General features: G+C 39.5%; 1 protein-coding gene across 1 annotated transcript in view; it reads left to right on the top strand.

Moving 5' to 3' along the window:
• mre11 (double strand break repair nuclease mre11) overlaps window positions 1-14,775 on the top strand; it is a 154,951-nt gene that overhangs the window by 108,575 nt on the left and 31,601 nt on the right. Inside the window, exons 9-10 of the mRNA XM_067149355.2 lie at window positions 9,683-9,852; window positions 12,301-12,424. Coding sequence (XP_067005456.2) covers window positions 9,683-9,852; window positions 12,301-12,424 — 294 coding nt within the window. The remainder of the gene's footprint in view (window positions 1-9,682; window positions 9,853-12,300; window positions 12,425-14,775) is intronic.

Below are 14,775 nucleotides of genomic sequence, written 5' to 3' on the forward strand. Positions count from 1 at the left end.
AAATTTATCAGGACCTTTTTATAACTTTGGCTAGGCCCTTTGATAAGTTCACGTGCCTGCCTTGCTATAGTTAACCTCTTCCAAATGTCTTAAGTGAGACTGGTTTGTCCACTGGGATATTACCAGTTTCACGCTTCGGAGTGACACTCCCAGGAAGGGCTCTGGTCCTATAAAAGGACCTTTTAAGCCTTGTTTCGCTAGTTTGTCAGCTTCTTCATTTCCACTGATACCTGTGTGCCCAGGGACCCGTAATAGGGTAACTGAGCTAAATTCACACAGCTGATCTAACATCCTTTGGCATTCCCATACCATTTTTGATGTTGTTTTAACTGCACATAGTGCTTTTAACGCTTCCTGGCTATCGCTGCAAATAGTGATACAATGAGGGAGGTTATAACCTATTCCTAATACAACTCCAAGCAGCCCTTCCCGTATAGCTCTTATAAAGACCACACAGGCGAGCTCTAGTTCTTCTAGATTCAAGACTTTCCCAATTAATGGTATTCCTTCTATTCCCAGTTACGAAACGCATCGCTCTTCTTTGAACTTTCTCTAGGGAATTTATTAAACCAACATGCAGATCCATATTCGAGAATGGGTCTTACAACGTATTTATAAGGTTTATTTAAACCTACTAGGGTGGTGAGCACATAAATAAGAATTCAATGAAAGTATTTTCCTTCTGGACCTTCATGCCAGACAGATTTTTTTTTTAAACAAATTTTTTTTCACTATAATATGATTTATCTATAGAGCAAAACCGCTATGCAGTGTGCGTATCATAGCAATCGAGATGGAATTGGTAATGTACTATGTATCTGTAGAGCCTATATACGACTTTTTACAATTACTTCTAAAGTGAATTTCAGCTGTGTGACAACGCTGAAAAGACTATGGACTTAGAGATTGGCATTCCTGAAGAAGGTTTTCTACACTTTCCCATTTTCACACATTGATTCAAGAGTCTGTATTGACTTGTGACAAAACCACTGTATTCTTCCGAAAACCACTGATAGGGACAGGTTTGGTTGTGATCCACCGAAAACAAATTATAATGACCGGTTAGGTAGTGATCCATCGAAAACCACTGATTGTCGCAGGGTTAGGTTAGGTTTGACAGGATTTGTAATTGAGCGACTGTTGTCATTGAAAAAACTGTCGTGACGACTGAAGGCAATAAACATAAAACTGAATCCATTGGTCTACAAAGTTTTCATTCAGTAGATACGCTAGGAACTGGCAAACCAAAACCGTACATACAAAGTTTATAGGAATCAACAAAACAGGATATTAATTCGTGGTACTCATTGTTCTTTAAAGAGAAGAAATATCCTGTCAACAATAGCTGCAGTGAACATGCTTTTTCACTATTATTGTCTGGCCCCATGGCTAAATGGTTAGCGTGCTGGCCTTTGGTCACAGGGTGTGGGTTTGATTCTCGACAGGGTGGGGAATTTGAACCACCGTTGGTTAATTTCTCTGGCACGGGGGCTGGGTGTATGTCGTCTTCATCAACATTTCACTATTATTGTGTAAAATAGAAACTTACTAGTTTTGACAAGTACAGTATGTTCAACAGCGACTCCTGAATGATGACGGGCAGGATGTCCAACCTCACTAATCTATGTTCCAGACTATTTCTACTTAAAAAATTGTATTTGTCCTTTAATGTGATTTTGCAATTTTTGCTGAATATTTATGTGGCTGAAATGAAGGTGGATAAGCTACATGGTCTCCTTTATATAGGAAGAATGTATCGTGGAAATTAACTCAATTTCGGTTTCATGTACATTACAGTTTCTCTAAGATATATTGATAGTAATTCAGTCATGTACGACGACGATGTATTTCATGGTAAAGACAGCTGCCTCTGTGGATCAGTGGTAGAGTGACGGCCTCCGAATCCCAATATAGCGGGTTCAAACCCGGCAGAGGTAGTCGGATTTTTGAAGGGCAGAAAAAAGTCCATTCGACACTTCATGTCGTACGATGTCGGCATGTAAAAGATCTCTGGTGACACATTTGGTGTTTACCCGACAAAATTCATTAAATCTCAGCCACAGACGCCCAAGAGAGTTTCGGTTTACTCGGTCTGCCATCTAGTGGGCCTAGAGCATAACGGAACGTCGAAATTGACGAGCAGACAGCCAGATGGCGTCAACTTGAAATGTCTGCACATGGTAGCTGAGGCCATACGATTATTATTATTATTATTATTATTATTATTATTATTATTATTATTATTATTATTGTTATTATGGTAAAGACGAATTACTTTGCAATGCTATCTATCTTAACGGTAATGTACTATGTACCTCTACTAGTGTAGGCTACTGAGTGCTTGATTCGAAGCAGTGTATCGATTCATTCAGTGTCCGAGTGAATCGATTCACAGGAACGGCAAGCTCACGGCACACAAATCATGCACAATCACGGCTCAGTGAGCCACACGACACACACGGCTCCTTATAGGCACACTGGACACTGGCGAGGAGTCGAGCTTTCGCTGCAGCGAGCCACAGTGAATCGTGGCACACTGAAAGAATCGTACGCAGTCATGGATCAGTGAGACACAACACACACATGGTTCATTATCGGTACACTGGACATTGGCGGGGAGCCGAACTTCCTCTGAAGCAATACATACAGAGTCATGGTACACTGAAAAAATCGTATGCTATAATGGACTCTCGAGCTCAGCTCATTTGAAAATAATACCTATTCGCATCCACTGTCCTCTTCTTACAGGGAGTTTTAAACAATACATGGATTTATTTGCAGTGTTAAAAAGATAGAACACAATTCCAAAGTACCTAGGTTGTAAGTAGGTAGTCAATTAGGTTATTCTAATTACTGTATTAGTTTAATCAATCAGTATCTTTATAACTAGTTGACGTTCGACAATTACTTAAACTCAGCTCTCTAGCCTCCACACCTGGCTGAGTGGCTCAAACGGTCGAGGCGCTGGCCTTCTGAACCCAACTTGGCAGGGCCGAGCTCAGTGCGGTGGTATTTGAAGGTGCTCAGCCTCATGTCAGTAGATTTACTGACACATAAAAGAGCTCCTGCAGGACTAAATTCCAGCACCTCGACGTCTCAAAAAAAACCTAAAAGTTGATAGTGGGACATAAAGCCAATAACATTATTATTTAGCCTACCCTATGACTATGAGTCATGCTCATGACCACTCGAAATTGTCTGTTTTATATTTGGAAGAACCACTCGGTATTCTCTTAGTTTGTATGTCGCATCATTGCACAATACTTCAATAATCGAATCACGAGGTTACCGATGTACGTGGACAGTGAGTATGTAAGTAGACTGATGCAATAGATTAAATAAATGATGTTTAATCAGAAAACCAGTGGGCTACTGTATATCTCCTGTAGCCTATACAAAATATGACGATTTTAAAAAAGCCTCTGCTGATAGAAAAAGACATTTTCAAAGATGACCGAGTTAGCTGGCCGTGCGTTTAGGGTCGCGTAGCTATGAGCTTGCATTCGGGGAATGGTGGGTTCAAATCCTACCGTCGGCAGCCGTTAAAATGGTTTTCGGTGGTTTCCCATTTTCACACCAGACACATGCTTGTGCTGTACCTTAATTAAGACCACGGCCGCTTTCTTCCCACTTCTAGCCCTTTCCTATCTCTTCTATCCTCTTTGTCGCCATAAGACCTATCTGTGTTGGTGCGACGTAAAGCAAATTGATTTATATTTAATATGTGGGCTACTTATTGTGTACACAGGTATTTTTATATGTAATTCTCTCTATATATATACAGTATACGTGAGTTGTGACTTTCAGAGAACTGTGGAAAACCATTAGATAGTGTATAAAATTTAAGTTATGTCAGTATTTTAACAGGCGTACAATGTTTACATCGTGTATTGGTGACAGAGTGCTGTCTCCCTCTCTCTCTCCCCCCCTTGCCCGCTCCTCATCACATTGCGCCACAGCAGTTCTAGATAATTCCACTCCGATTGGACACTGATCCCCACCTGCACATCTATACCGCCCTGTAACTTGTAGATACACAATTCCCACAATTTTGAAATGTAACTTCGTTATATCAGAAAGGACGGGGCAATCAGAAATGTATTATTTCCCAGCAAAGTTATAACATTCTTAATCTCATGGAATGGCTCTTACAATGGTACAGCTAACTCCTCGGCTTCTCTTCTTTCTTCTTCTTCTTCTTCTTCTTCTTCTTCTTCATCTTCCTCCTCCGATTCACTGCTTCCATGATGAATGACTAGTTCCTCCACTTCAGGAAGACCTCTCACCTCATTATTGTAGAACTCGACAATCTTCTTCTCAGTGTGTTTTACTTCATTTCTCCACATCTCTGCTGTCACCTATAAGATATATTGAAGTATCACAACCTGACAAGTATATTATAAACTCCACTTGCATATATCCAATAAATAACATTTCCACTTGGCCTACCTGATCAAGAGATTCTTTCCACACAGCTGTAGCTCTGTCCAATCCGTGACCAGGTCTTGAAGCCACTGTTTTGTTATAATACTGTTTTGCCACAGACCATACAAATTCGATGGCATTGAAAAATGAGTGGTATGGAGGAAGTCGTAAGACAGTATGGCCTTCACTGTGCAGCATCTCGTCAACAATGTACCTGGTTTTAAAGAAACAGAGAAATATTGTTATGCATACATGAAAGTCAAATACACGAGTGTAAACAACATTATCTAAACTTCTGTTTACGTGCTTCTGTACCTCTTTAAGTGACTTCGATTCATATTACACAACCTTTGCAGCTCATCTTTTGTGGCATTTTCTGGTGGAGAAACTCCATTCTGCCTTAACCATGACTGTAAATTAAAGGAAAAATAAAAATTAATTTCTGTAACATCATTAAACATCATTCAGTAGAAGGAAATATTCAATTAAGTATAATTACCACTAATTGATCCTTCCTCCATTTCGTTGTTGGTTGATGCTCAACAAGCTTACAGTGATATGGTGCATTATCCATTACAATAACACAGGGTCCTATATTTCTTAATCCTACGATTAATTGCGTCTTCACCCACATCTGAAATTTCTCGCTGTTCATAGCACCATGGTAATCCTGATTTCTCTTCAAGTTTGTAGCAAATATCAAATCAGCACCTGTAAGAATTTTAAATTTTAGTATGGAGTTATTTGTTCTAAAATAAGTATAGGCCTATTAATAAAAAATGTGATTTCTGTTGAATGATACAAAAAGCTGTCTGATTTTAAGTAAAACCAACTACTGTGTAGCAAAGTCACCTGATGATGAAGTCAATTAATTACTACTTACACTACTTTATTGTAACATCTCTCATGAATGTATCTCCATTAGTAGGCCTATATCTGGATTAGAAGTCCACGATCACTTGCATAAAAGATATAAGTATAAACACCCATTTCAATACCTTAGAACAAATGTAATTGCTGCGAACACTGAACCTATATCAGGCAGTAAGAAATAAGAAGCTTGGAAGGTGTTCAACAGTCAGGTATCAAGCACTGATTCAGGTGGAGATTGTCGAATGCAGAATAAACATAATAAATAGGCCTACAATACAAGTAATTTACTGATACAAATATCCAGTAATATTATATGAAAATACACTGAGTAAGTTTTGATTGAAATACCTCTCTAAGGTTAATCATTGGCCTAAAGTGAATACCTGCAAGTCTTTTTAATAACAGTGGAGAAGTCAAAATCAAAAACCACGTACAGAGCTCAATGAGCGGTAAGTTATAATGCCACTTCCGACCTAGTGCCAGTCAATTTCAATCAATCAGTCACCACTGATCTGCACTTAGGACAGAAGATGTAGTTTCAGGGATAGGCCTAGTATTTTCTTCAATAATTGCAAAGAATTTGGAAATTTATTGAACATCTCCCTTGGTAAATTATTCCAATCCCTAACTCCCTTCTTAAAAAAAAACAAATATTTGCCCCACTTTTCATCAACTTTATCACTGTACTGTGATCTTACCTACTTTTAAAATACCACTAAAACGTATTCGTCTACCAATGTCATTCCACACCACCTATCCACCGACAGCTCGGAGTATACCACTTAGTCCAGCAACTTGTCTCCTTTCACCCAAGTCTTCCCAGCCCAAACCCGACAAAATTTTTGTAACGCTACTCTTTTGTCAGAAATCACCCACAACAAATCGTGCTTCTGTCTTTTGAACTTTTCCAATTCTCAAACCAAGTAATCCCAGTGAGGGTCTCATACACAGGAACTGTACTTAAGTTGGGGTCTTATCAGAGACTTATGTGCCCCCCCCCTGCATCCGTACTACAAACCCTAAATACCCTCATAACTATGTAAAGAGAGATCACCTCACTACAATAAAATGAAGTAAAATAAATTAAGAACATACCAGGTACAAAGCCATCCTTCGTTCCAGCATGAACAATAACCAGTCTTCCTCCCTCAGACACAGGTCGACGAATTACTCCTTGAACATCATGTCCAGATTTGTGTGGTTTATTCCAGGAGTATGTGGGTGACCCTGAAAGACAAATGCACAATTGAAACCAAAGACACCTGATGAAGATAAATTATTCCAAGATTTTTTAAATATAAAATGTAATATATAACATATATATTCACCATTCATAAAAATCCAAGTCTCATCCAAGAAAACAACAGGTTTTGGTTTCTCACTGTCCTTATTACGCATGTATTCCCTCAGAAAACAGGATCTCTTAAAACAAATGTCTTCATTTTCTCTAACATACGCATAGGGATCACCTTTACTCCACACAAACCCCATGGCCTTCAAAATTCTTCTTAATGATGTTTCGGAGCCCTTGTACAAATAAGTGTCATAATTTGCTTTCATGTGGTCGAAAACCTTTCTTACAGTTACGACTTCTCCTGTGGGAAGAAAAAAGAGAGTTACAAGGGACTCAAAAGAGCTGTACGACAATACATGCACAAAACATTTCTGGGAGCTTATCTCACCTGCGTGCCAATTTCTATAAATAATGTTGCAATAGATTCCTTATGAAGTCACCTTACCTTTATGTAATTTATCATAAATAAACCTTGCTATCGCTTCCTTAGAAAAACTGTCTATGCCGGTCACTGGATGTTCACGCTTTCGGCGTTTACCTGGTGTAGAAAATTCAACTCCCTTCTTGAAATTTCCTATTACTTTTCGGACTAAACCGAAACTACACTGTAAGAATACACACACAGAAATATATTACATACACATATACCATAAGTCAACATGAATACACAAAGGTTAAGTCTACGAACCGTATCGAAGTCGACACAAGACATGGTACCGGTATAGGCCTAGGCCTACATGATCAGGTTAGGTTAGGTTAGGTTCAGAATGAAATACTGCTCCTTTTCAACTGATTGTCATTATGCCAGAAACTTATCATAGAAACAAGATAAAAACGAACACTTACCCCAGTTAATAATGAAACTCTTGCCATTAGCTTCGTATCACTACGACTGATACCTTCTTCGTCGTCTTCCTGTTTCAATTGCTCGTAGCAATGTACAAGCATTTCTTGACCTGAAGCTTGTAAAGGACGTAACCTTGGTTTCCTTTTCGGAGGAGTTTTTGCAGATTTTTCTTCCTTCTTAGACATCCCAATCGAATTCTGTTCGTATAAGTATGGGACGAAATAGGAACGTAATTAATAAAATGATGTGCTCATCATTTCACACAAACTATGTTATTAAATGCATTATCCGAACATGCCACAATTCTACTTACCTGGTATTAGCCAAAATAGATTTACAATCCCACAGAAAAAGAAAATATGCTTTAAATATTCTCGCAAATGTATCGCTAGTGACTTTAGAGGCAATGCGGTGGCAACACACAATTCACGCTAGAACAGTGACTGAACGTTGCCAACGTGCCAGATTAACGGTAACAGTAAGACGTCGTATCGGCAAGTAGGGTCCCTAAACTGTATGGTTACCGACACTGAAAAAGACCCAACAGCAAGAAAAGTCACTATAAATCAATACCTTAATATTACAGGGGAGAAAGGGTAAGGTTGCACCCTTAGTGTACGTCCTTACACGGAGAGGACTATACTCAGGGTATGTCAAATCGAAGTTATATTCCATCTGTAGGCGTAGCCATGCATTAAACTGTCAGGTGACCCCTCAAAACAAAATGAATTGCGGTGCATCTGTGTGTTGTTGTGAGGTACACAGACAACTGCGGTCATTTGAGCACGTTGTACGTCAACCAGTACTTCCCATGAGTCATCTTAACGAGGTTCAAGTCGCAAGGGCCGTCACTTTGATCCAGGAAGGATGGACTTTTCATCGTGTTGCTGTGGATCTCCATGTCTCTCCGTCAGTTATTCAACACTTGTAGAATCGCGACAGTGAGACAGGCCAGTTCACAAGGAGGGTTGGTCAAGGTCATGGACATATGACAACCCCACAGAATGACCAATATCTGACCATCTGTGGGTTGCGGCGTCGTTCAGCAACTGCCAGAGAACTGCAATAAGACCTCAGGAGGGTCACTGGAGTCACGATGTCTGACCAGACAGTAAGGAACAGGTTAAGAGAAGTGTCCTTACGACCCAGATGTCTTGTTTGAATGTCCCGTTTAACACAGCAACATTGCGCAGCTTGCCTTCTGTTTGCCCGTACCCACGCCAACTGGCAACTTCGCCAATGGAAACCTGTGTTGTTCACAGACAAGTCCAGATTTCCCCTGACAAAGCGTGATGGTCGTCAACGTGTATCGAGATGCCGTGGTGTGCAGTACATGCCAAATGTTGTCCAAGAAGGCAACCGATTCGGACAAGGTTATGTGATGCTGTGGGGTGGCATCATTATTGATGGCTGTACGGATCTTGTCGTTTTCCGTGGTAATCTTACCGCTGCGGGATACATCGAGCAGATACTGCTACTGCATGTGTTGGTTGCTGCATACGGTGTTGGCCCTGAATTCATACTCGTGCACAACAATGCCAGAGCTCATGTAGCGCACATCACCAGAGCTGTCTTACGAGAACTGGGCACTCAAGAGATGGAATGACCAGCAGTGAGTCCCAACCTTAATCCCATCGAGCATGTGTGCAGTAGGCTTGACAGAAGTGTTCATGGGCGTATTGGTCCACCACAAACTCTCTAAGACCTCGAACAGGCTCCCATTGAAGGATGGGACCTGATACCGCAACGTGACCTCCGTCGACTTATACGGAGCATGCCACGTAGGTGCCAAGCTGTGATAAATGCTCGTGGAGGACTGTTATCACTTTGTTTCCACCCCTATTTGGACATTTCCGTTTGTGTTCTGAAAATGAATGCAAATCCATCAGTGCTCTTTTGTATACTTCAACGGTAAAGAATAAATGTTTAGTTGGTAATATACCTGGGTGTGAGGTTTTGTTTTGTGGAGCATGGCATATGTTCAAAAATATGTTCCCCTAATTTTTTTGAACTGTGTATTTTATGAAAATGTGTGTTTTTATATGAAATAATATTAGGTTTTTATGCTTGGGGAGCACAATAGGAATAATGAACTCTGTAAATTGTGCAAAAACATATGCAAGAAAATATGTAATTAATTACTCCCTACTTATTAGTAATATGAGATTCAAGACTCTCAGAAGTTGTTTGTTTGGAATGTGAAGCACTGTCCCCTAAAAGATGTATTAAATATTTTGTGGCAGCTGCCATCATCGATGCTGTGGGACACCAGGGTGGAGGATGTTGTGGAGAAGTATTTTAAGACTATGGACCCGAACAACCACCTGAATGTTCTCTCAGTGAAGGGAATGGCTCAAGCTGTTACACGCTACGTTGAGAAGGATGACAAGGATGCTATTGATGACATTTTCAAGTGAGTCCATTATATCTTTCTATGTTCTTCTTTCACTGATCCTGTTCGTAAGTTTCTACTTGGACGTTGGAAATTAGTTCTTAGCACATCTCGAAATGACTTCCCACGGTAGCTTCTCTTAAGGCAGCTGTTGTCTAATAGGAAAGAGATACAAATATGGCCACCCTCAATACTGAAACTCTCACAACAGTGCATGAGATAATAACATTTTGCTTTGATGTTGAAACAGCTGTTTACAAATACACTCCCACTGTCGGCAGCCCTGAAGATAGTTTTCCGTGGTTTCCAATTTTCACACCAGGCAAATGCTGGGGGTGTACCTTAATTAAGGCCATGGATGCTTCCTTCCCACTTTTAGCCCTTTCCTGTCCTTCGACGCTGTTAGACCTATCTGTCATTATTTATGAGCTTCATGTCCGTATTGATAGATTACGCATATATGGAAAAGAAAGGATTTCACCTGATCAGTACAGTTTATTATACTTGTAGTCCTTACAGTACCAGTTTCGGCCTATTTGGCCATCATCAGCTGGCTAATGTTGATGTTTTGCATAAATTACATTTCAATATCTGAAGGAGGTTCCCATCTTTGATTGGCATATCCGGATATGTCTAATAAATTATGATTTATCATTTAAATTGCGGTACGTGAGTGTGAATGACCTTGAAGTTTAAGTTGTGATTGTAAAAAACTTAACCTAAACTTAAGAGCTAATCAGTTGTACAAACACACAAAACACATTAAAATTGATTAATTGATTAATGTTTATGTCTTGCATATATCTTCTTCTTTCGTGGTAAAATCTTGTGACTATGAAATATATCAGTTGATGCTAGTGTTCGTGAATGATGATATGATATAATGAAGTCCTAAACGTGGTGAGTTTAACTGTACATATCTTGCGTGTGCTTTCTTCTTGTAGCTGTCATGCTGTTAATCATGGATTTGCGTCGGTTGATACTATTGTGCCGTGTTGGCGGGGTAAATAAGTAAATAAATGAGTACAGAACCTGGTAGCATCCTATTTCTAAGATTTATTAACTAAGCACTACAATTACACATTTACACACACACACACACGATTGCCGAGCTACAAGTTACACAAGTACACTTACACTGTTCGCGCTTTCTCTCTTAGTTTCTCATGTTCCATCTACAATGACACACACACACACACACACACACACACACAGAGTCATTGATTATTTACACTACACTCACTCAGCCACTCAGTCACACTCGTTAGCGCTGTCACGGTCCACAGCCTACACGAAACTCTCGCAGGTCGGGATAGTATCCGTTGTTCACTCAACCCGTCGAACTCAGTTTGCAGTCGGCACACGTCGGCACCCAGTGTTCCCTTCGCACTGTTCCAGAACACCCAAGGTTCTTCTCCAGCAGCCGGCCTCAAGGGACTCACACACGTCAGGGAAACAGGAACGAGTCCTCGGCTCCAACAGGCAGATACTCCATCGGGCTGACATCCCCAGCCCAGGCTACCAGCGAACTCAATCTCGCTCTCACTCACACCGTCTAACTCTCACTAACTAACCGCAGTCAAGTAACTGCACTTATATACCTGCGCCAGCCCTTCTAGAACAGTCCGGATGTTCGATGAATCCAGGAACCTCGCGAGATGGAAGACTCCAGATTAATAGTCGAGTAATTTCCGCCATCCCATGCGGCGCGACCATGGACAGAAGAGAGAAGGGCCCGCCCAGCACTTAATCGCTGCTTGGGATTGGCGCGGTTGAAGCTTAAGGGGTGGGCCGAATACGGTGACGATTCAGGCCTGTAGCAAGTTGGCATGGTGGACGCTATAACCATTACACTATGTTTGTGAGCAATGATGAGTTTCTATGATGTATTGTATTTAGTTGGTTAATAGCTAGTTGTATTGTAATAAAACACTTGTCGTTAAAAGGTCCACTTTAGCTTCATGATAGGTAAAATCTTGTTTGTTTGGGTTAGAAGCATAAGGTGAAGACATAATCTTGTTTGGTTAAAATTCTGACAGCAGTGGTGGTTCCTTTCTTGTCTATATTGTGTCTGGTATTATGGTTATTGCTGTTGTTGTGGTTATGTAGTGCTCTGTTTTGGAACTCACTGCATTGATTTTTAATCAATTTTATCATCACTTTTTTTAATTTAGTGTTGTCCATATTTCAAATGACTTTGTACCCTGGATAATTCTTAGATCTTCTAAACCATGTTATTTAGTGCAGTAGTCTGGATTGTGGTCCACTCAGGCAAAACTGACAGTTCAGAAATTGCCTGATCCAGGTAGTAGCAGACTTGTTCTTATAAATGAGATTGACAAAATAGTAAAACACTTGTTGGGCCTTAAATTTATGTAGATTCTTTTGTCGAGTTTGGTGTGTCGTCTTATCCAACAAATTTACTCCATGCTAATTTATATATATTAACAGGTTTATGTAACTTTTCAGGTATAACATTAAGAAGACCTTGGAATATTTAAATAAAGTTGATGCTAAGGAAGATGAAATTGAGAAGGAAGTAGAAAGGTTCAGAATCCTACGCCAGGGCAAAAGTGAAGAAGAAGTTAAAGAAGTAAGTACATTTGCTTGATTTGTCTTAAAATATAGATGAATCCCACCCTGTCTAAAATTGTTAAGTCTCAGAAAGTGCAGCAACACTTTGCAACTTCCATGTGACTTTTAGTTCAGTGTGGCTTGAAACAGCAAAGTAACTGTCATTAAATTCAGAGTCTGATTGAAAGTATTTTAGGTACATCATAAGGGCAAACAAAAACCATGATAAAAATCACAGTTCGCATAGTTACGAGAGGAAGAGAACCTGTTTTAGACATGGAATCAGGAAAGGGCATGATAATGAAGAGGAACTACAGAACAATATCAATGTCTGAATAGAAGCAGCAAGAGAATGTGGTCTTATGTTCAGTCAAGAATAAAATGAGGTGCTGGTTATACAGAAATGTGGCCATCCAGAAGGTTCAGTCGAATGTTAAAAGCATAAGATATCAGAGAAATTAAAATATCTAGGAAGTGTGATATCAGCAGTGGATTCCATAGAAGATGTTACCAACTGGATTCAAGATAGAAACAAACATTCTAGAGAGTTATTTGAGACCTTACATGAAAGCTCTTATTATGTGTCAGTTATCACTTAAGGAAGAAGGAAGAGAGGAGAATTGAGGCAGCTGAGATGAGATTTGCCAGAGCCATTGTTTATAATTATGAAGTTCTTCAGTCTGCCAAAACTAATTTTTGAATAAATAAATTTATAAACTTTTAAGTTGTTTCTTTTTGAGATATAAATCTGTTAGCATATGTTTTCTTTTTCAGATAGTGAGGGTACAGGGATCTGGATGTCAAGTAGGGATGACATAAAAGTGTTAGTGTTGAAATGTAGAAGTATTGTAAAGAAAGGAAAGTAATTTAATGGATATATATACTTACCAGATACTGTAACAGGAGTTGAATCATGGCTGAGAAATGATATAATGGATGCAAAAATTTTCCAACAGAACTCGAGTGTTAATTAATTTATTGAAAAATGAAATGGCGTATGGCTTCTAGTGCTGGGAGTGTCCGAGGACATGTTCGGCTCGCCAGGTGTAGGTCTTTAGACTTGACGCCCATAGGCAACCTGCGTGTCGTGATGAGGATGAAATGATGATGAAGATGACGCATACACCGAAATTAACCAATGATGGGTAAAAATTCCCGACCCTGCCGGGAATCGAACCCAGGACCCCTGTGACCAAAGGCCAGCACGCTAACCATTTAGCCTTTGAGCCATACAATTAATTTATTTTTTAACCACCTTTTGAATACGTTATAGTCTTATACAATTACGATTTGATCCTTATTATCTTATGAAATGAGACATGTTTTGCCTTTCATAGATGCATCTTCAGTCATTGTACCTCCTCAAGGTTAAATCAGGTACCACCTACTGAGCTCGATAGCTGCAGTCGCTTAAGTGCTGCCAGTATCCAGTATTCGGGAGATAGTGGGTTTGAACCCCACTGTCGGCAGCCCTTAATTAAGGCCACTGACGCTTCCTTCTCACTCCTAGCCCTTTTCTGTCCCATCGTTGCCGTAAGATATATCTGTACTATAATCATACTTGCATTCTTCATACTTGCAGATATATCTGTGTCAGTGCGACGTAAAGCAACTAGCAAAAAAAAAAAATCAGGCACCTGATTTATAATGAAAATATAATTTTTAAGATTTAATATTAACATGCTTAAAATAGGAGCAGTCTAAAGGAAAATTGAATAACAATTTTTTGTATTATTGTGAATAACAACAATATCTGCCGTTGGCTGTTGATTAGTAGTTGTGTCAAAGGTACAGTGCTTAGTAGCAGTGGTCTGTTTTGAACTTTTAAATATTACAATTTTTTGGAATGTTAGGAAAAACATTCCAGCAATATGAGAATGTTAATTGAGACCTTATTCAGAAGTAAACCGTAAAAATTGAAAAACTATCTGGTTGAAGTCTTAGGTTTGAGATTTTTGGCTTGCAATAAGTAATTGATGGTTTAACATTTGGCGTAAATGGACAGCTTGATTGGAGTATCTTAATTTGTTTACAAACTTAAAATAGGAGTACAGTAAAACCTCATTAATTCAAAATCGCAGGGACGCAAAAATCGGACTTCAAATTATGTGATTTTGAATTAACCGCCAACTCCTAATTCAGAAACGCCAACCCTTGCCGCATCACAAAATATTCTAAGTCCCATTACTGAATGCAGTCGCTTCGATTCACTGTTTAAACCTTTCAAGTGTGATGGCAAAAATCTATTTCCAAAATGTATCCAACAAGGTGCATTTACAGTATTCATAACTAACTGACAAACATGACCTCATGCAACGAAAGAAAGAAATAAAAAAGCATGTTTCAAACATGAGGATAAATCTACACTGG

This window comes from Anabrus simplex, chromosome 6, assembly GCF_040414725.1.
Source record: "Anabrus simplex isolate iqAnaSimp1 chromosome 6, ASM4041472v1, whole genome shotgun sequence".
In the NCBI taxonomy this organism is placed as follows: domain Eukaryota; kingdom Metazoa; phylum Arthropoda; class Insecta; order Orthoptera; family Tettigoniidae; genus Anabrus; species Anabrus simplex.